Source organism: Fundulus heteroclitus, chromosome 14, assembly GCF_011125445.2.
Source record: "Fundulus heteroclitus isolate FHET01 chromosome 14, MU-UCD_Fhet_4.1, whole genome shotgun sequence".
NCBI classification, from domain to species: Eukaryota; Metazoa; Chordata; class Actinopteri; order Cyprinodontiformes; family Fundulidae; genus Fundulus; species Fundulus heteroclitus.
Window position 1 is genome coordinate 14,197,830 of NC_046374.1, and position 23,668 is coordinate 14,221,497.

Here is a 23,668-nt window from a genome sequence, read left to right on the forward strand (position 1 = left end):
GTATAGGAAACTTTTATAACCCCAGGAGATGACCCAGAAAATATGACTTGACCCCTGCTACTCCTGCCATGATGCTGGAGGAAAGGCCTTCACAATAAGAGCCGACACCTCTGCACGCAGCCAGCAGTAAATCTGGGATCATTTCTGAGCAAAATGACCAGCAGGGCTGCAGATCTACAGGCTCTCCCTCATGTTGGAGAGCAAGGTTATGTGTCCCCCCCCCTCTTCCTCCTCTTCCTCCTCCTCCTCCTCTCCCCCTGCTGTGTTACCATGGAGCGGAGAGCCACCTGCCGGGACGAAGGGAGAGCTCCAGCGGCAGATTACTCTGCAGGCTTTTACTCCTGCATGCAGGCAGGGGTTTCCCCACTTCCTGTTGAGATGCTGACCCTTCACAATTAAAGTTGAAACATGTAAAATGTTTAAAATGTCTGTATTTAAGGTGCATTACCCAGCAGCTGGAGCTATAGTTTTGACTTAAAAAGTTATTAATGAGCAGCGAGCAGACATTTCTTTAGGAGAAATGTTAATTGATAAAAACGTATTAACTAATAGTATATATATATATATATATATATATATATATATATATATATATATTCTAAAGCTAAAATAACATCAGAGATGAAAAAAGTGATTCATCTGTAACAGTTCTGGAATGAAACGTTAATACATACAATGAGCAAGAAAAGAATAGATTTGCCTAATTGATCCATTGACCAAAAGAGGCTATTTGTTCATTTTTGTTTCGGAAATTCATGGGAGAAAAACATATTCTTAAAAAAAATATTTTGATTATGTGAGATTTTTTTTTCCTGTTTTCTCTTTGAAAAAAACAACTTTTTAAAATATCCATTTGAATTAGGAGTCCACTTTATGAACAAAAAGAAACTTTTTTACATTTCACAAATGCTCACAAACATCTGCTTTTGTTTTGACAATCACAAAGCTGGCAGGTACCCACGTTTAAGAAAATATACCTAAAAACAAGACAAGCTAGTGAGAAATAAACTCGAATGTCTTCTTTGTATTTCATTTGATATGAAGTTTGCATCTTTCGCTTTTAGATTATTTCATTCATTTATGTGTAGTTTTCAGTTCATTGTAGTTTTTTGTTCATTGTTTCCCCCTGAGCCACTTTGTGATTTGGATCCGTGAAAAGCTCTGTAAACTTTAGTGATGTTTTTGTTTCATTTTATAAATGAAGCATTGATTACTTTTTTAATTTAAAAAAAGAACAGTGGAAAAACACACAAAGTAGCTACAAAATGATGCAAAGAAAACGTAGGTTGAAATATGCGGGATTTGCACATTATTAAATGTTAAAGACCCTAGCAAAATTGATGCCCCAAATATTTTTTCTCTCTTTTTTTCTTCAATCTGCTTTTCTGTTTGTGAATGTTTCTGAGCTGATTGTTGCGTTGAGCCTCTGTACAGTAAGGATGGAGAACGGATGGAGGCCAGAGGTGGTCGCCCCAACTATAATTTACTGCCACAGTAAGAGTTAAAAAAAATAATTATTTCGATCTTAAACAACAAAGCCTATCAATTTTCAGTTTAAAAGAATAACCCGCATAGCTCCCTAAACAAATTGTGATGTTTGTTTTTATTTCTGTTTGCATAATTTTGTCTGGATTTATGCAAATGGTATAAAAATCTTCCCAAACTTAGTATTTGTCTTTAATGTTTTGCTGTCAGGACTTAAGCTACTGATGGCATTTATCAACAAACAAATCACAATTCATACACAACTATTATAAATCATACATACAAATGCAAATAAAAGCTCTTGGAAGAGTATTTATTTTGGGGGGAAAAGGGACAGAGGAGGAACACAGAATTGAAGACTGAGGTTAGCAGGAGGTCCAACTGCTTTGCCAGCAAACCCTGCCTCCATGCCTCATTGACCTTGTTTTTTTTCTATAAAACATGATGTTGGCCGTAAGAAAACTCAAAGTTTGTGATTTTGATCACATATTCAGTAGGAATATTTATTAGTCTGACAAATATCACATTGTTCTATTTACCTGCAATGTAGTTTTCCATGTGTTTAGAGCACGTTGATAATAAAGCCAGAATGAGTCAGAATAAGCATTTGTGTTCAATATGTGGTTATAAATAAATTAAATTAAAGCTTTTATCTGGCTCTGCGGTGGAGGGTCAATGAGTAAACCAGTGGGAAAAAAAACCTTAACATCTAAACCTCTCCTGCTTTCTGCAGGCGGTGCTGCTTGGAGGCCAAACCTGGAAGAGACAGGTGTTTAACCGAAGGAGGTGTGCTGCATTAGTGCTGCTTCAGCTTAACGAAGCAGCTGAAAGGTGGAGATTGATCAGCTATAAAGGGGGAGAAACCTGAAATTAAACAAAATATATGATAATTATGCTGATAGATAGATAGATAGATAGATAGATAGATAGATAGATAGATAGATAGATAGATAGATAGATAGATAGATAGATAGATAGATAGATAGATAGATAGATAGATAGATAGATAGATAGATAGATAGATAGATAGATAGAGAAGGGGTCTTTAAGAGCTCCCTTCTTCCTCTTTTGCATGATTAGCCTTGAACGGGTGACACATTTGCTTAAAAACCTTCCCAAACTGCGCGCATATCGTAATGAGAGAGAAAACTCCTCTTGATGCCAACTAAAAGCCTTTTCCATCCTTCCTAAAAGGTGCTTCAGTGGCGGTAATAAATGTTGCAGCGCCCTGATGCTTTGTATGATTTAGAGTTTGTTCGCAATTGAAGGCCATTGGAGGTATTTTTCAGACAGTTTCATTCATTCAGCCTTCCTCCTCCTCCTCCTCCTCCTCTTCGGCAGCAGCAGCAGCAGGAAGCTGAGGCCTTCACATTAACACCCCCGGAGTCAGCACTAATGAGGGCCTCAGCGGCTGCCCTGGGCTCCTACACACACACACACACATTCTGTCCCGTGCCCCTCATGCACGTCAAAGTCTGTGTTTTTTTTTTTTTTTTTTTTGGGGGGAGGGGGGTTGTTTCGTCTCACAGCCACAAGTGGTGGTGCGTGAAGTTCCCGCATGCTTTTCAGCCGCAACACGCCATGTTCTTACCTAGTGACGGTAAAGTGAAACATAACAGGAAAGGCCTCGACACAGACTCCACTTGTTAAATGGACATGAAAAACATTTGAAGCCCTTCCCTCTCTTCCGTTCAGCTATAGCTTATCTGTGCAGCTTGAACTGTCCCATCATCATCATGTTCTCAAAGGCTGTACTTTTGTTTTTAATGGTTTTATCGCAAGCGAGGAATATCCTTCTGCGGCCTAGAATGGGGAAAAGATTTAACTATTTATCGCTTTTTCAAAAGGGATTTTATCCATCGTTTTTAACAAGCCCAAACGGGAATCTGTGATCCGGGTAAAAACACTTCTGTCCAGGTCCGACGTGAATGTGGGCGTTAACCACCAAGCTGTTCTCAGCTTTAGGCTGACTTCATCCCAAAAAAAAAGGCAGAAATTTAGATACTAATTCATTCATACGTGCAGATCGGATGGTGGACGATCAAATTCAGTCCAGAGGTTTTGATGACATAAACTGTTTGATTAAGCGCTGATTTACTGGATTTATCTTCTTACAATGCTTACAGTGTGCACAACACAGCCAGACGCTCACAGCCTTTTGACTGCCTGGACATGGCAGGAAGAAACAGGAAACCTTTCTGGGGTGCATCTGGTAAATTTCACATCTTTTTTATTATTTTATATATATATATATATATATATATATATATATATATATATATATATATATATATATATATATATATATATATATATATATATATATCCTGCCGCCAGGGCTAGATTATCCATAAGGGCCAGTGGGCCAGTGCCCAGGGGCACCAACCATGGGGGGGGCACCACATGACACATGCTTTAAAAATATATTTTTCATAAATTGTTATATTATTTACTTGAAATTGTTGAAAGACCATGCATTATTCGTTTTGTGAACACTGCTGTCACAATAATAATAAATGATAAATAAATCAAGATTTGTTTGATTTCAACATTTTAAAATGAGATATTTGAATATTGCTCACTGCTCATATGCCTACATGTAGTTGTGTAAGTTAGTAAATAGTAAATTACATTACAGAAATCCCCTTGATTATGTCTGATGTTTTTGATCGGAGGACAGCACGGGTAAGGGAGGGGGGGGGCTTTGAGGTATAATGCCCAGGGGCATCACATTGTCTTAATACGGGCCTGTTGCCGCCCCCTGACACAGTGGCACCCCTGGCAAAGAACCACAATCATTTAATAAATAACTACAATTTCAACTCATTAACATGTCTCCCCTCTTTACTTATTTATTTATTTATTTTAATGAATATGCGTATGAGACTGTTGAGCAACTGCATACAGAAATGCGCAATCAATTTATTCTTGATTATTGATCCAACAGATTCAATTTAATTACATCAAATACATTCCTACTAATAAAGTGCAGTCAAACCCAGTGAGTGATGTCCGCCTATTACTGACATTTAGATGAATCTATTGCTATTTTGTTTGGTCCTTGATGTTCCATAAGTTTGTTTGTTCAGTTAACTTTACAGCTTCGTTTTACAGAAGCACAAAGCTTCAGAAAAAAGACTTTGTTTCTGCTATTATTAGTTACCCCCAAGGTGACTGTATAATTAGGAACACTTTTATGCCTATAGAGATTTGTTTTTCCTTTGATCGGAGGAAATTAGACGCAGCACGTCCATGTCCTCCATGATAAAAGCCTCCTCTGTAATACTGATACAGCTCCGTGAGTCAGGGGGATATTTAGTCGTCTAATCTGCAGGCTACATGAGGGCTGCACACTATATTCTGTCCTGTGTAAATATAGGACTGAAAGAAAGTTACATGTAGGCCTGCTGTGCATAATTTTATATTAATTGTTTGTTTTTTTTTCTTTTAAAACATCACTTTCCTTTTTTGGATCAGCATGTTTAAATCCTGCCCTTGTCCAACATATTTTGTATTTCATCTCTTTCTTGCCCTGAATTTAGCAAACTAAAAGAAGCAGATTGGGGCGGAGCATCATGGCCGCCCCCCCTCTCCTGTCTTTCTCTGATTGGCTGAGGAGCACATCAAAGGCTCCGCACACACCTGTGACCTTTTATGAGTCAGTGTTTACCAATTAAAGCCACCTGTCACTTGTTCCCATTCGCAGCTCCTCAGAAGAACTTAAGTGGTGTGAATTAATCGAGTAAAAACAGCTCCTGCTCTGGTCTCCACTGTTTCAAACGAACCCGCCGGTTGTGGTTTCTGCAGAGCTCGGAGCAGAGGTTCGGGTTCTTGTTGTCGTTCTTACCTGTGTTTCCGAGAGGTTCAGCTGCCGGGCCAGCTCCGTGCGCTCCCGGCCCACCACGTACTGGCACCGCTGGAACTCCAGCTCCAGCCGGTACAGCTGCTCGGCCGTGAACGAGGTCCTGGTGCGTTTGGGCCGGTCCAGGTCCAGGCCCTTAGGCAGCACGATCTCCCGGATGGTGCCTTTGGCGTCTGCGCACACACGGTGGGGGGAAACACAGGGAGTCGGTGCATTTCCACACAACAAGACCCCTATGAACTCCAGCTACTAGTGTCACATTAGGCCTATTAAAGCTGGGAATAAAAACCAACTAAAACACAGGAAGCAGAAACACAAACGCCTGTTAGGCTGCTGTGACTCAGGCCTGCGTTTGTACTCTGATGTAATATTTATGATACACAGAAAGGCGCATGGCCTCAGGGCTGAAAAAGGCATGAATGAGCAACTGCTTGTTTGTTTAAAAAAAAAAAAAAAAAAGCACATTCATAGACATATTCTATACTGTGGGTTTTGTTAAAGTTTTTATATACATAATGTACTATCATTATTAGAATGTATATATTCGATCATATTAATATTAGAAATATATTGTCCTAGATATTTGTTCATTATATATATATATATATGGGTGACATCAGCCAAGTTTTCTTGATTCCAGTACTATAAACACTAATGTAGTATTGGTTTAAGAAGTTTGCAGGCAATATTTTTTATAGTTTTATTTTTCCAAGTGGAAAAACAAAGTTACCATTGGAGCAGGCTGCTCTGCCTTCATAACATCCAAGTTTTGCGTGCAAATTAATGCGTTGGTACCTGCCAAGTGCAGAGGACCAAAAACGTGCAGTTTCAACGTCATCTGCAGAGGATGCTGGCATAGCCCCATTTTAAAGCCCCTCTTCTAGACAGCTCGCTTGCCAAAAAAAAAAATCCTTGAAAAATTCAGGTGTTAATGCTACTTCTGCCAGTTGCCTTGTTGAGGACTTTTAAATGTATGTTTTTTTGCCTGATTTAAAGAATATAAGTGCTTTGATTGGTATAACACAACCTCACACTGCATGGTAGTCTGTAAGCTTCTGGAACCACTGGAAAACGTAGCCATCTTATACAGAGCTGCGTTTTTAAATGCAATTTGATTTTTTTTATGTTTTTACTTTATTCGTTACAATGCGTGGAACAAACAGAAACAAACAAATAAGAAGTAAAATAAAAATGTTACTCCATGGGGTTTTACAGAGCCATAGGTGAGCTCGAATCTGATTGGTTGAGAGTTTCTCTTGATTTATGCCACTAAAGGCTCGAGCTAAAGCAAGTAAGCCAGCGCAGCGCATGCGCGGACGTTCACGCACAGCCGCTGCTGCGCAGGCAAAGCGGCCTGTTTCCAGAGAGAGCAGCTGAGCTTCACGGCTGAAGCTCAGGCAGATAAAACCACACTTTATTTTATCTGACTGTTTTTGTTTGGTTTCTTTTTTTGTTGTTGTTGGGTTATTTTATTTTATTTTATTTTTGCAAGGGTTGTGCGTGTTTGGGATGGGGTGTGTCCGATTTCGTTATGCTGTTTGTTTTATTATTTAGTTATTTTGTTCTGTGACACTTTTTTATTGAGATTGAGACTTTATTGAGATCTACAGATTTTTAAATCTTTTTTATTATTTATTAGTATTTTTGCGATGCATCAGGACACGTTTTTACTAACGTCTAAAGTAAAATCGAGAAATTAAATAAATAAGATAGAAAAAAAAATTAAATAAAAAAAAAAACAGTTGACGGTCAACAATTACATTTTGGGTTTGATTAATAAATTTAAAAAAATCAATAATTCCAGAGCCGTTTATTTATTTATTTATTTGACGGTCTGTACGTGTTCCTATTTATTACTGTGGGTGGACGCTCAGCAGCAGCAGCAGCAAAAGCCTCCTGTTTGTTCATTCATAAAATATGCAGTCCACTAAAATATGAAGAGCGCTGAATTAAATATGAAACAGAAGCAGCTGCACGGAGCGAGTGTTTCTGACGGAAAGCAACCTTTAACCCACGGAGCAAAAAGGTCCAAAATACCTGCAAGCATTTATTTATTTATTTGTTTATTTATTTATTTAGTCATTCGTTCATTTGTTTGTTTATTTGACGGGTGAATGGGAGGATTTTTTATGGTAAAAGGAGCTCGCTTGATCGTTATTTGTAGATGTCCTGAAGACACATTTTGGTTCATAAATAGATTTTTTTTTCCCACACAAAAATTTTAAATAAATTGCAATTACAGAATGCATATTTTTCCCCTTGTTAGGCTCTCATTAAATTACTTTAATCTGTAGAAATAAACCAAACCTTCGACTATTTTTCCTGCTAGTGTTCCATCAGCCTCCACACTCGGGCTTTTTCCGTCATTAAGCGATTCCTAAAAAAAACTCTACAGACCCTGATCCACATCACACATCAGAAAAAAAGACACCAAATATTGCTGCAAAAGGCGCGCAAATAGAAAATATTAGACGTTTTTTTGTTTCTTCGTCGCCTCAAACTGGAACAGCAGCTCTAACATGTGCAGCGTTTTTTTCCAAGCAGAGAGGCGGAGAGCAGCGGCTCGTACAGGGAGACCTGCTGACCTCTCTGTGACCCCGCTCGCTCTGTAAAAAAAAAAAAAAATCCAGAGCAAGCGGGACTCTGATTCAAAAACACAATCCCAGCTTTGCAAACATCCATTCAAAAACAACTGGACGGCATGTGCGCTGAAACCGGCCCTCATGTCTGATATTTGCCTGTTTTCCATCAGAAAGGTGATGTGGAAGCGTCAGAAACAGCGGAACGTCCGTATATAACACGATTTCATTGCTTAGGGCGGCTCCAGTAAATACGAACACACAAACACTCCCACCATATATATATATATATATATATATATATATATATATATATATATATATATATATATATATATATATATATAAACCTACACCTATAGTAAAGTTTCCCAGTGTACCGTTTTATTTTGTATTATCGTATTTCCCATTTATCCTGTTTTGTCTGTTTTATTTATTTATTTATTTATTTATTTATTTATTTATCTATCTATCTGCAATCCGTTTGTCATTACACGATTTATTTCAGCATCCAGGTCTCTTTAAAGACGCCGTTGCTGCACGCCCAAGCAGCAGCCATAGTCTCCTCGGCGTCGGCCTGGCACAAGAACCTGAGCCGACATATTGGCTCTGCCTTTGGGCGAAGTCGGCAGACACACACCCAGCTGCAGGGCCCACGTTTAAATTCCTCAGCGTTTGCTTTAATTCTCTCAGAAAAAAAAAATTAAAGATGGAAGACGCATACAGAGTATCTAAAAGAAAACTATTCAAGGATATTCGATATGCATTACAATTAATTCCTATTTTATGAGAAATACTTACTAATACTTCTAAACATGATAAACACGTTATATATATATATATATATATATATATATATATATATATATATGCATGCATGCTATTGTATAGTAGTGGGTGGGTTTTCTGCTAAGTTCTACAAGATAACATAATTGGCTTTTTTAATCATTTCCGTTTAATTTAATCAGTCTGAAAATCTCTTATTTTACAATGTATTATCGTGGTTTAAAAAAAATCATACAGCAACGCATATTTGAGGATTTTTTTGTATTTTATTTTCAATTTAATATTAAATACTCTCAGGCTTTTTGTGCGTATTTTAGGAATCATGTCCTGTAGTGACCTCCAGCAGGAGGGCTGGGTTTGAATTAAATGTCATCCTGGTGTCATTTAGTAAAAACGGAGAAAAATGCGCAGTTTGATGGTTTGTTTTTCGTGTTGTTGTTTTTTTTCTTATTCAGTGGTCGTTGATGTAAAGCTAATGTGTTATTTCCGTTCGTTGAAAGAAAAATAACAACCAGTAGATTAATTGTAGCCTGCAGGGTGTTTTTGCGGGTGTTCTTCTTCTTTGATTGCAAAGTCTTTTAAATGTTATTTTAAAGGTATTAAAATAAATCTAAACGATTGAAATAATATTGATCAAACAAAAAAAAAACATTTATATGTTTATACCGGCTACAAAACACACAGAGAACGCGTGTAATTATCCTATAATTACTATTTTGCAAATAAATCTTATCTTATCTATGCGTGCATGAAAATAATGGTGTTTAAATTGTTAATTATGCCCGTCAGTCCATTCTGTTTCATGCTGGAGCTGCTGGCTGGGATGACAGCTGCAGGTCTCTGCAGTCCTCCCAGCAGCAGAGGTGCTCTACTGCCACTACAGCACTAGAAAGTTGAGTCTATAGAAATAGTGCGTCTCTTTAAACCCAAATGGTCGATTCAGGATATTTAAAAATGCACGTTTTGGTGGGTTTCAAAATAAATCGCAGCAGTAGTGATTGTTGAGATTTTGCTCCAAATTAAAACGAATGTTTTGTTTTGATCTTATCTTTCTTCCGTGGAGCTGGCAAATCTATGACTGCGATCCCTGGACTGTATATGGTCAATTATTGCGTCTCTGATCGTTTCGGGTAAAAAAAATGATGGCAAGGGCAGCCCGTGATTCCCCAGTTTGGCGTTTAATTCAACCATCGGCGTGAACGCCCGAAAGCCACTTACCCCTCACTAATATCCTACGACAGTAGTCCGGGTCCACTCCCAGAAGTTTGTCGTGTCCGTCTTCGCTGGAGGACGTCGGCGTGGACGCGGAGGTCCCCGGAGTGTCGGTGGAGCTCTGCACCGGCGACCTGCTGCCCATGTCGGGGCGGCACTTGCCCTCCATCCTGTCCAGCGGGTTGGGTCCACAGCGGTGGCTCCCATCGCCCATAGTCGTGGCCTGATCGAACATCTACAACTAAGTTAGAGTCTCTCTGGTGGTGGAGCTTCTCCTTCCTTCCTTCCTTCCTTCCTTCCTTCTCTCTAGTAGTCACTCTTCTTCTCCTTCTACTTTCTTCTCTTTGCAAATGTTCTCCAGAGACGAGCAGAGCATGCCCCCCCTCTCTCCCTCAAAAGGAAAACAGAAGTAGATCCACTTATAAAGACACGGTGCGCTCCAGCAGCGGAACCGGCGTGCGCTTCAGGTGTGGCGGCATGACGCGCCGGTCCAAGTGTCCGAAGGAGGAGGTGGGTCAGCCGGCCGGGCTCTTTTACTCAAGCTGCAGCAGCCTGGAGCTGCAGGTGGAGATGCATGGTGAGGATCTGTGGAGGAGCAGGGAGGTGCCAGTGAAAGGAGGAGAAAAAAAAAAAAAAAAAAAAGCTCACCCACGGAGAGAAAAAAGTGAGAGGCGGTGCGCAGGAAAAGGGAGGAAAAAAAATGATCTGAGCAGCAGCTACAGTTCAGAACAGACCGGTGAAAGTTTCTGCTTGTTTGTCCAGATCAGCTCCCAGCCACACCAGCTGCCTCTGCGGATCCTTGGAGTGTGTGTTGGTGGTGCCACATAAAGGGGGTCGGCGCACAGGAAGAAAAAAAAACATCTATGTGCACTGTTAGGAAATGGATAAAGTTTGCAGCGCCTTTGTTGGGTCTGGGGTTTTTTTTTTTTTTTGTTGTTGTTGTTGTTATTTATAAATTGCTTGAGAGCAGAACCGTCAGGTTCCACCCCGTCTTCACAAACACAGAGCGGAGGATGGTGAGGGGAGGACGTGTGGATAATGTTTCTGCTGATACGCTGGGTTTTACAGAGGCAGGATCTCCACACGTCACTTCCTGCCGACTGCCGGCGCGTCGCTGATTGGTTTGCGGGCAGGGCACGTTTTGACAGAGTGGTGCGGGGTGGGGGCATTAGGGATGAGATGATGGTTGTGAGTTTAACTCCGCGACGTGCAAACCACAGGTGTCTGTCCGTAAATAAGCATATTGCTAAAAAAAAAAAAAAAAAAAAAATTATTTATTTCAGAAATTCAGTTCAAAGTGTGAAAGTCTTAAATTATATGGATTCAACAAACACAGTGGTATTTCTATTAGGTTGTCTGATTATGGCCTACAGCTATTGGAAAAACCCAAAAATCCGTTTTTCAGAAAAGATGAATTCATAAGAAGAAAAGAAAGGGATCTATAATTTGTGGTTTACACAATTATGGGGAAGATAGTCGACTTGGGGGCTGAAAAGCGATAATCTCCACAGGAGGGGTGAAGCCACAAAAAGTCACTGCTGGACAAGCTGGGTGTTCACCTTTTGGAAAGTTAAGTGAAAGGAAAATGTGTGGTTTTGTGGAAGATTCCCAAGGCACAGGCAGCAGCTGGAGTCAGAGCTTCAGGAACCAAAGACGTCTCCAAGCTTCATGTAGATGCTGATTTCATTATTCAGCGAGACCTTCCACCTGCCTACACTGCCAAAGGTACCAAAAGCTGGATCAGTGACCATGGTGGTACTTAGCTTGATTGGCCAGCAAACTCACCTGACCTGAACCCCAGAGAATCTGTGGGGTTTTGTCAAGAGGAAGACGAGAGACACCAGACCCAACAATGCAGCTGACCTGAAGGCCGGTATCCAAACAACCTGGGCTTCCTTAAGACTTCAGCAGAACCACGGGCATGTTTACCTCCATGCCACAGCATCAATTTGGTAATTAATACAGAAGGAGCCCCAACCAATTATTGAGTTTATTTACTATATTGCACATGGACATAGTTTTGAGTAGGCTGACATATCTGATCTCATGCAATACGAATAACTGAATACGAATAATAAATGACTGAAAGATATCAGTCCATGTGTAATGCATCCATATAATAGATAGATAGATGATACTTTAGGGAAATTTGTCTTTGACTGCATGTGCTAAAAAGATAAAATAAAATAAAGTAAAATACAACTGCCACCATAAACTACAACAAATAAACATCAAATACACATAGTACATGTTACACCACAGTAAGTGCAGAAACAATAACATAAAAAAATACACCAGACTGCACATATACCAAAAACCAACATAGCAAACCAAATCATTAAAGCAGCCTTCATATGTTCACACACTATATGCCTACATTGTTTATGTATCCTAATGAAGGTAGGGATGAATGAATATTTATATATTCATATAAATATTGAAAGTGAAACTCATGTATATAATACATGAGTTTCACTTTCTGAATTGAATTAGTAAATAACAATGTTTTAGATAGTCTAATTTACTGAAGTGCACTTGCACAGTTCTCCTCAGTTTTCCAAGCACATCAATGATACCATACCGGTCCAAAAACTTACCAGAATGCAGCTACAAAGTTCTGAAGGAATCGTGTAAAATGGTCCAGTAGTACCCCATTACTACAGATTAACAAGGCCTAAATAAAAAAAATAAAAGAAGATTAGGATTTTATAAAGCACAAAAGAACGTATTTAAAATGAGATTCAATGAACTTGAATGTGACTCTATGATTGTATTTGAATGAATTGGACTGAATTGAATTTGGTACTTTATAACTGAATATGAATTGGATATCTCTGTCTTGTAACGTGCCTCTATATTAGGTTTAGTTTTAACTTGGCCTTATAAATATCAAAGTGATGTTATTTTAATGTATAAAAGTGTGTATTTTAATTACATGTACTATTGATATGAACAAGTTCCTTTTTTGCGATGTAGGTGATGTAGCCTAATCTTTTAAGGAATTGTGTAATAGGATCACAAAAGCACACTAAAAACAAATACTAAATATTACCAATTAAAATGGTTTAAACAGCAATCAGATATTTCATTTAGACTTTTCTATATTGGTTAAATTCTAACAGAACTAGCTATGTCTTTTTAGTAATAACTCCTAGACGGAGTGATTAGAATTGACCTGAATATGTTGGTCCAATCAACTTTTATTCTCCTGCATGGTAACTGATGGAGGGAACTGTGAAGCCATCGTGTTTTCTAGGCAGTATCATAAATTAATATATCAACTTAGTCAAATTCAAGAACTGTCATTAGACATGTAGTTGGTGGGAAGTGGTCTTTGCTGTGGGGACAATATGAAGTTTTTTGTCCAGCTTAAAGCAGTTCAGTCTTAGCGCTAATGCTAAAACTTGGTAGCTTAACGGTAAGGTTGACAGCCGACAAACTTAACACTAAAGTAGTCTTTAATTTCTATTTTAGTCACCTTATGTACTGTCAAAGGATTTGGAGATGAGTGGGTTTCTATTTTGGATCAAGAATTTAAGTTGGTACCAATATTTAACTACATTAGCCACAGTGCTAACGCTAAAGTCAAACTTGCTAGCAAGCTGCACTTCCAGACCCTGAGGTGGTTTATTACTATGTCAGTAATATTTTAGACTCTACAGTTACAAAGTCATTCTTTTTTATTCAATTCTTTTTTTATGAAGACAGGGCAAATACTCTGAGCAAAACAATGTTAATAATCAATTAGAAGTAATTTGCTTAAGTACATTTTTAAGATTAGTTGGAATGTAATTCGTTTATTATTTATTGAAGAGTCTCTTGGCTGTTAAAGTTACATAGGTTCTGTTCAGAAACAGTAATAAATGTCCAACCCAAATAAAAAGAATGGATGTTAAGCCTATTTTGTTGGCTACATCTAAATGTTTTATATTGCAAGTGTAACATTTTTAAACCAAAGGTTGTCTTTGAAGATGGAACTCAATCACCAATGTTCTGATTCTGGTTATATTTATCTATTCATTTTATTTTCTCTACAATGGCACGTTGGTTAATCCCCCAACTGTTTCAAAAACCCCAAAATGACCTCAGGAACATTTTCTTCAGTTTCAATGTATTTAACCTCCATTTAGTCCCTCTGTAGCTCATCTCATCCTTATTTGAAGATCCGCGCCTAAAGATGGGCACCAGACCTAGATGACAACAAAAGTAATCCAGACAACATTTGACAAGTGTGTGTGTGCTTTCACAAACAGTTGTTTTCTCGCATGAGCAGATTGTACTCCGTGACACAAAAACACACCTGCAAATAAAGGTGTTAAAGCATAACCACTGTGATAAACCAGCACAACTTGATGTTAGTGAGGATAAAGTATCTCATTCAGCCATCCAATGTATGTATGCAGAGCAAATCTTGAGCAAGCACAGGTCTATTTCCCTGCCAGTTTGATGTTGATGCTGCAGCCTGCAGTTTGTTGTGATTGTGAGATAATTTTGGTTGTGGGGGGACAACTGAAACGCTGGGCAGAATTTCCTCTTTACAGGTGAAACATCTCTGAAAACACAGCGCAAAGAGAGCTTTTTGAACATGGATTATATAATTATAGTTTTGCAGTGTGTGTGTGTGTGTGTGTGTGTGTGTGTTTTCTTCTTATTTTTCCTCATCCGAGGCCGTAATTACTGCACACAGCCATGGGTCGTTACTCCTTTCAGCTGGCCTAATCTCACACAGGATGAATAGAAACTGTCAATCAGATGCTGCACTCAGCAGCGAGACAAGAGGGGACTGATTGCTGCTGCTGCTGCTACTGCCACACACACACACACACACACACACACACACACACACACACACACACACACACACACACACACAAGCTTTCTTTCTCTTTCTCTCTTGTATTTACACTCTATGTCTTGTTGCAGAACTAAATCCCTCCAAAAACATATTTTTTTTTTCTCTCCATATTTCCATATTTTAATATACTAAGGATGCTCAAATACCAAAATTCAATTTGTGTGTCTTTGTATAACAGAAGAATGGAGGGGGAGGAAAAAAAACTTTCTCATAGGGGTCTATTAGCTCATATGCCCAAAAATGCTATTGGACCACCAGGTATTGATGAATATAACATGACCAGGAGCATAATAAAACAGCAAAGGGAAAATAATTCATAATCCTCTAAATTAGACATGCAACTAAAACTGATACATGGTCCCTATAGATAGAATCCTCTTGTTTTACTTGATGTGTTTTGTGCTTCTGTGCTGCAGCAGTATTCATTTAAACACTAAAACAGGCTTTTTTAGACACATTTCACCTGCAGAAACATGTCTTTGCATCGTAATACTAGAGGAACCACACTACAAAAAAGAAAAAAGAATTTCTAGATTTTTAAATTAAGTCATCAAATTAATTGAATTTTAATCAAACACATTTAATTTGTAAATGTAATGTCCAATGGTGGCCAAATTCTACTTCTTGTTAAAAAAAAATGTTAAAAAAACTTCTTCTTTTTTAACAAATCCTAAACATATTTAATTAGAACATAACGGAATATGTTGATTCAGTCAAGCTTAAATGTTTGCGTGAGTTGGAATATAAATGAATATAAGAGCTTAGTAAATGTTAATCTATCGGTTGGAAAAGTTTCTGTATTTTAGAGCAAGAATAGGAATTAACGTACAGCGCAAATGCTTGAGTCAAACTTGTTAGGCCTACACTACGAAAAGGAATTTTGAAGGATTTTAGACATTAGCCCTTCAAATTATTGTAAATCAAGCATAGCTGCAATTTTCAGTAAAGGTTTAGCCTTACCAACATTAAGTAATATTTTTGGTAAAAAATCCAACCTAAGTGTTTGGATTAGATTTGACATGAGGATGTTGTGTCAGTCATTGTTCCCCATGATGGCGTTTTGTCACCAGCATGCAGCCGTCAGGCTAGAATTAAATGTGTTTTTATTATTAATTAATAGTAAAGCTTAAGAACTGTCACAAAACTTGTAGTTGAGATAGTTTCTTGATTGGAGTATTTAACGTTTGCACCAAGCAGCACTAATGCTAAAGTTACTTTTGCTAGCATGCTAGCTAGCTCAGCCACTGAACCATGAGGCAGCTGTTGCCATGGCAATTTAGCTGTGGCTGGCAGGGAAAGTGTTTCCATGACACATTTTAGGATCAATTTAAAAGGTTTATTTCTACTTATGTAATGTTTAGAGTTCTTTTTTATCACATTGGATGCTTCTTTAACATGGATTGCAAATCAGAAGACTTGATAAAAGAAACAGCTGCCTGTTGGCTCTTCTGCAGGGGCCCACTAGAGGTCTAATGGGATTAAGGGGATCGTCTGCATACATAAAACCGTTCTGACCGTGTTAATATCTGCACTGTAAAATAGTCAGACAGCCTGAGCTTGTATTGGTTTTAAATATATGTGAAGGAAGATGACCGCGCACTAAGAAGTTGGCAGTAAATGCCATTAACCTGCTGTTTAGAACTTTTGATTCTGCAGATCTTTAAACTTCCATTTGATTAATAAAATATAAATTGACATACTCATAGACAACTTGGCTTTCTCTGAAGCCTAAGTCAATTAAACACATCTATTTGAACAATTAAATTGATTTCAATGTTGCTGAGTGCATATTGACAACGGGTTACTCTTACTTAATTTATAATCACAACAAATAAAACTATCGCTTTTATGTTTTTGTATGTTTTATAAGTATAGGTTTCTTCCGTTTGGTTTGTGAAGAAGCATTTTGTCATTGTGCTACTTCTGATTTTTCGTTTTCTCTCACAGTTGTAGCAATGTTTTTGGATGCAAAAACGTTTGGACTTGAAGTGTCTGCCTTCGTTTAAAAAAATTTAAGAAAAATGTTGGTCTATTCGGAAAAAAAGTTCTATTGAGTAATTGTTTATATAAAATGTATATGTGGTCCCATAACGAAAATAAAACATGTTTTATTTTACCTGCTTTTGTGCTGAAGCATGAATTTTGAACCCCAAGACAGGCTGTTTTGGACAAAAAAAATTCCCTTCACCTTGTCTTCGGATAATAATGCCAATTTTATACTGGAAGAAGGGCTTTAAATGCTAATAATTTAACAGTTTGGCTTAAAATAAACAATCACCTGAAACCATCTTTCTCTTCAAAGAATTTGCTCTTTTTAAATCATGTACAGAAAACCTGCTACAGTTTTTTCTTCCTTTGCGCACTTCTTGTTTCTTTATGCTTGAACCTCTATAGTCTGAACTACAGTAACAAACTACATGGCTGATCTGGATGCAGTCTTTGCATCAGCAGTAGGATAAATAACTCTCAATGTGTGTTTTTCCTTGTCATTGTGAGCAATCCTGAGCTCCTTTTAGTAAACCATCAATCCAGCTGTACCATAATAACACACGTGCTGCGCTCGCAATCCCACTTCCACGAAACGGCAGCAGATAAGAGGCGCATATAGCTGCTGTCACATGACGCTGCAGCCCGCAGCCACGCAGCTCTCCGCCCCGACCAACCCACGGGCCAAAAGGGAAAACTGTTTGTTTGCGCACAGCGCACCGACCGTCTCATCCCTCCTCTCCCCTCCCCTGCGCGCGTAGAGCTGGATTGCAGCCTCGTGGAGATGAATCTGATCAATCAGATCAATCAGCAGAGATAACTGTAATCCCGCAGGTCAGAGGGAGGGCACCGGGCCACGCAGAGTTCACTCATCCCACACACACACACACACGCTCCCAGACGAGTCTGTGCAGGAATGGCGCACATTTCGGCCACGCGTGTAGGAGTTAGAGGTTTTGTTTAATGTTATTATTTTGTCTTTATTTGGTTTAAAGTGGTCACAACGCCGCAGGTTAGGCACGGGTTAGTACGTCCAAATAAATTTCAACGTTGGACTGTTTTTAATAGGATACGGCGCAAGGAAAGCCGCAACAGTGCAAAGGTCTGCGGAATTACTGCAGTTCATATTTTCAGCTATAACCCAGCGAGTTAATGATTGGTTTGGACGCTGAATGCTTCAGAATGCATTATTATTATTATTATTATTATTATTATTATTATTATTATTATTATTATTATTATTATTATTATATGGATTTCAGTAATGACACAAAAAGGCACATCGAAAATATAAAATAAATCCGAAACAAAAGCCTATAATGGCCAAGAAAGAAGAAATGAGAGCAAATTACATTAAAAGGAAAGTGAATAAAAAATTATCCAGCCGCTAAATGACAAGATGAAGACCGACCTGCACAATAGTCTTACTTTGCCTTTTTTTCTTTTTTTTCTTTTCTTCTACTTTTAAGAAATGTTATGCTGTCAGAAATTCTATTTTTTCCTTTTGCTTTTTTTAACAATCTGTTACCGTTTTCTATTTATTTATTTTTTTAGGAAATACTTATTTTTTTGTTACAATCTGTCAGATTAAAGCGAGACATTTTAAATCAAGAACAAAGAAAACTTTATTATTATTATAAAAGTTTATATCACACACAGGTAAGATAGATGTAACTACTGGTATATGTAGGCTAATTAGAGAAAAACGTTTCCTTTTTGAGATTTAAAGTTTTATTTGTCCATTTATATTTTAAAAGTTAACCAAAGTTGCATTTTCCTCCTAATTAAAATCCGTGAAGTTACCCTGACGCACCGAAAATAACCAATAAGCGGTTTATTGTTATTTTGCTGGAAAAGCGCCATTCGGTTTACACCATGGGAAACAGTAACTTCCACCTTCAGTTTATAAAAGTCTGGTTCGTTATTCTGCGATCAGAGGTCTATTTCCCCGCACATCGGCAAATATTTCATCGCGTCATTTGGCTGCAGAAGCTGAACCCGGAGCTTTAGGGACGCCCGTCCACACTGTCCCCCGTTAAAGCGCACAGAGACAATGTGGGTTTCTACTTCAACCTATAGAGACACAAACCAGGGAGATGTTAGACATATTGACATGTTGGGTCACAAGATCCAATAGTGAATCAGGTGCAGCAACCCTTCATTTAGTTCATAATAGTTCTTTTAAACACAAGCATATGAAAACAGAAGAGAACCAGCACTTAAAAACTTTCCCCTCAATGAATTCATACCCCAAATCACAGGCTTCTTCAGCACAACCTGGGCTTTTTTGTAACACAGCCACTTTGGTTTCACTTGTGGGTGGAAAGTTTGGACATCTATATTCAACGTTTCGCTCTGTTTACATGCATTTTTCCTCTCATTTCAATCACTTAGGTATTTCTCTCTGAACGCATTTGAAGTCTGGATTTAAATAAGCATATTTTTGTTGGAGCCTTTTGGGTGACCAAAATAAAATGAGAGAATGCACAAAATAAACTAATAAATAATAAAGTCCTCTCGGTGCTTTTTCAACCTAACTGTGGGTGTTTATTTTCATTTTTTTTCTGTTTAATTGGTTCGGTGAATGTATAGTTGGACTGCAGGTAAAATAAACCTCACTCAGCTCTTCACTTTACTTCTAAAACTATTCGTCACACCATCTGAAGGCAAGCAGCTCATTGAAAGGTGCTTACCACAACCAGTTAGTGGCAAGGACTTACCACAGACTGCTAGACATCCTCAGTTAAAGCCATACAAACCCGTTCTTTCAACATATAGAAATCTAAATGCAGAAAAATATATATATATATATATATATATATATATATATATATATATATATATATATATATATATATACATATATACACACACATACATACATATACAAGTATATACACACTTACGTATATATGCGTGTGTATACTGTAAAGTTTTCTTCTAAAAGGTTATAAAGTCCTTTAAAGATACGCAAAATAGAAAATCAGACAATTTCTTAAAAGGTCTCATATGAAAAATATCCCCTTTTTTTTATTATTCACTCCAAACTGAAACGAAAAAGAGAAACTTTATGGCGCTAGTCAATGCAGCAGCTTAGACTGCCACCTTGCGTTGAGTCAAAGAACTGACACAGTGACGCGGCTCAAACAAGCTCACCTGTTTATTCTGCTTTTTGAGATAAAAAACAACAACACAGATGTCACCCACAAGGGAGCAGGTCTCCACACATTAAAGCACTACATTCACGAAAAAAAACTACACAATCAAGCTCCTTTCTTTTACGCCAACACAGAACATGACCTATTACGCTTTAGAAAACATCCATTAAATCTATGCTTGCGTTAAGATAAAGAGAAGTTGGATTGTTTCGTTTCAAGGCTGGCTAAATACAGAAAAAAAAAAAGGTTAGATGTAGAAATTGCTAAAAAGGAGATGTGTGATCATGGTGTGAGGGATCAAAGACATGCAGGTGGAGGGTTGACGGGTTTACAGGCAGAGTTCTGGACCGTGAAGGCAAACATATACAGATTGTTCCTTTATTTTGAAATTCCTACCATGCTTTATTCATCAGTGCAATGTTCACATCATGTCGAGGGTATAGTGTATACAGTGTGAGAGAGGGTAGCTAACAAGGAGTGATAAAACAAAGGAAGACTGGACGGTGGACTGAAAGGCACATGTGTCACACAAGTTGTTTCTAAAGGCTTTGTAAATCTCCCAGTCTTATTTAAAGGGCATATATCATCACATTTTACCGCCTGAAAACCTACAAGTCTTTTCAAAGTAACACACACAAAACACAAAAAGACTTTTTCTTTGTTTTTTTTTGTTTTTTTAATGGATGAGCAAAGTTAAAAACACACGTTCTTGACTGAAAAGCAGACTCACAAAAACAGGAAGGCACTCCCATATATGGATGATGACATGACACAGCATCTGGAACAACACGACCTGAAAGATTCTCACAGTCGACAAAAAAAAAACTCGCTAGTTTTCCTGAAAACAAAATAAAAGACCCGTTTAGCAAAAATATGTCGGGTGGATTTGTAGCGACAGAAAAAAGATCATTCAAAGGTCATCGACGCGGGAAATGGGAGCTCCGTGGAAGCAGACACGGGTCGGTGAGACGGGTCCCCCCCCCCCCCCAGACCCACTAAAAACTGTCCCTGTGTTGAAAAGCCTTTGTGTAAAACAACTGGATCTAAAGGAAGGAACAACCCAGACACGAGAGATCGTGCCACAGCTACAATCAGCAGCTCAAAAAGTCAACAATTAGACCATCAAGGTGGTCGGGCGGGGAAACGTTTCAGTTTTCCTGATGATTATATATAACAGCGTCAAATTTTCTCTGTTTGGGTGAACTGAAGGCAAGAGCATTTGAGTGTTTTAACTTCCCTTCCATTCCATTCACCACATGTTTAGCATTAGCCTGGAGTATCTTAGAGCAAAACTGCAGATGAACTTAAAAGGTTAGAGTAGCATGGCTGATGGTGCGCTCAGAATAACTTCTTATTTATTTTGTTTATTTTCCCCCCATTATTCTCAATTTTGCACCTGGAAATCAACATAAGTATCATGCCCTACAAGCCTGAACACAACGAGAAGTAAAAACTAAAAATGATGATATATGCCCTTTAAGTGCTTGGAAGAGGTTTTACACTGGAATATCCGATTATTCCCATTGAGGAGTTATTAGTTATTTAGTTAACTGATAGACGGCTTGAACAAGGGAAGCCATAAGAAAAAAAAAACAACTCGAGTTAAACCAAAAATTTTCAAAAAAAAGAAAACAAACAATCAAAACAGAAACATGAATCTTACATTTTCACAGAACATTTGGCATCATAACTTGTCTGTGGATTCAGTTCAACTCAATTCATGGACGATTTTAATTCTATTTAATACATTGAAAACACTGTTTTCGCTGTGCATTGCTGTTTTGATTTTAACCAGTTTGTTTTATTACTGTAAAACTTGGTAGATTATTTATTATTGAATGCAACTAAAAGTGCGGTAACACAAAACAGAACCTCTTAGTTGTTACAGTAAACACCTCTTAATAATAAAGTCATAGAAATGTCTTAGAAAACTGAAATATGGCTGCCGATTTGTGCCGTCGACCTGGAGAGATTGTAATGAGGCTTCGTTTTCTTCCTTCAGCTGCTGCACATGCATTCCTCACCTGACCTTACCTAAAATACCCTGACCCATTTTTTAAGGGTCTCCTAAGCAGCAGCTATGGAAAAGCAACAAACAACTGAAAAACAAAATCTGAAGTAGTAATGATGGGGGCAGGTTTAAAGTCAAAGATAGCACAACAGAAATGTCAGAGAATGTAAAACGCGTTTCCCATAAAAGACTGCAGATACAGGAAAACAAGTCCCCAGACCGGAGCAGTACAGTGGTATACAGCGTCCTCTCTTGATCGAACATACATTTTAAGATCAGTTCACTGTTAAACTTGGTTTCCCTGAATAGTTCAGAGTTGTTCCTTCCTTCAGAATCAAGCCTTTTATAGTTAACGTACGAGCCCTTATGCAAAACCTAAAAACTACAAACCCGAACTAGAGCGCTGAGAAGGACGTGAGGCTGATTCACAGGGCAGTGCTGCCATCTAGTGGCTCAGTAAGGAAAACACTGTTTAAAACAAGAGCGGGCGGGTTAAAGGTTCTGATGGTGCTGCAGAGGCAGTCGCAGCAGAGGAATGTTTCCCAGATAAAGGCCCGAGCTTAAAACACCGAGGCCAGGACGGCGACCGCTGGAGGCTGAAAATGCTGCGCCCTGCTAACACGAATCAGAAAGGAAGCTTTTACTTTGTTTCCTATGTGAGAAGACGGATCGTTCTGGGCATTTCGCTGGGTGTAAACCTTTGACATGGCAGATGAGAGTGTTTGTGGGCGTGTTGTTTCTGCAGGTGCAACTGGGACGAAGGAGCGTTGGAGGGGGGGGTCAGTCGAATCCCTGCCAGTCGCTCTGCTCCGAGTCGTACTCCAGCTCTGTGCCGATACAGCGCACCCCCTCCAGGAGCATGGGGGTGCCGTGGTGACGATCTGGAGGCAAAAAACCAACAATGGTGTAAAAGGCCAGTGGCATATTCACCAGAGAGCAATCAGATGGATTAATGTCATGTATACATTATACAGCTGTGCCAAGCGTCATGTATGCCTTCCAAAAAATGTGCAGATGCCTCTTGTCATGATACAACCACAACCTTCAAAAACATTTTGGTAGGGATTTAAGGCATAGATCGACACAGTAGTATAAAATTGTAAACGTGCACAAACAATAATTCAGTCTCCAACTTTTTTTTTTTTTTTTTTTTTTTTTTACAAATTAGGAATCTAAAAAGTGTGGTGGGCCAGCAATCAGCAGCCACCTGTACTCTGGTGCCCCAAAATAAAATGAAAGTCCACCTTAAATACCTTCAGAAGTCACTTAATTAGAAAACAGAGTCCACTTGTGGAAAATTTTTATCTCACTATTAATCCTCAGCTGTTCTGTGAAGGTTTGTTGGAGAACATCAGTGAACAGCAACATTAGACAAGCGAGGGACAAAGTTGTGGAGAAGTTTCAAGCACAATTGGGTTTCAAAACAATATCCTAAATAAACACAAGATTTTTCAGTTTGTTTTTTGTAAAAAAATAAATAAATAAAAAAAACTTGTGGTTTATTCTATGTAACAGTTAAGCAGCACTACTTTCTGTTAGCCTGTCACAAACAATGCCAACAATTACTTCAAAGTTTGTAGCTAAAAGGTGAAAAATGAAACAAAAGAAAAAACACAAGTGGTATAAATACTTTCACTCTGTAAGTCTCAGAGGCATCAGCTGTAATCTATTAATCACGTCGTCTCTGGAGAGGAAATACACAAGTCCGGTCGTCCATTTATCCATCCATCCATC

General features: G+C 38.4%; 2 protein-coding genes across 2 annotated transcripts in view; both read right to left on the reverse strand.

Moving 5' to 3' along the window:
* vax2 (ventral anterior homeobox 2) overlaps positions 1-10,955 on the reverse strand; it is a 32,521-nt gene extending 21,566 nt beyond the window's left edge. The window contains exons 1-2 of the mRNA XM_012854449.3: positions 9,931-10,955; positions 5,333-5,520 (exon numbers count right to left, since the gene is read on the reverse strand). Coding sequence (XP_012709903.1) covers positions 5,333-5,520; positions 9,931-10,159 — 417 coding nt within the window. The 5' untranslated portion in view covers positions 10,160-10,955. The remainder of the gene's footprint in view (positions 1-5,332; positions 5,521-9,930) is intronic.
* Positions 10,956-19,907: 8,952 nt separating this feature from the next.
* The window catches only part of c14h20orf27 (chromosome 14 C20orf27 homolog), a 42,293-nt gene continuing 38,532 nt past the window's right edge, over positions 19,908-23,668 (reverse strand). Inside the window, exon 6 of the mRNA XM_012854451.3 lies at positions 19,908-22,815. Coding sequence (XP_012709905.3) covers positions 22,715-22,815 — 101 coding nt within the window. The 3' untranslated portion in view covers positions 19,908-22,714. The remainder of the gene's footprint in view (positions 22,816-23,668) is intronic.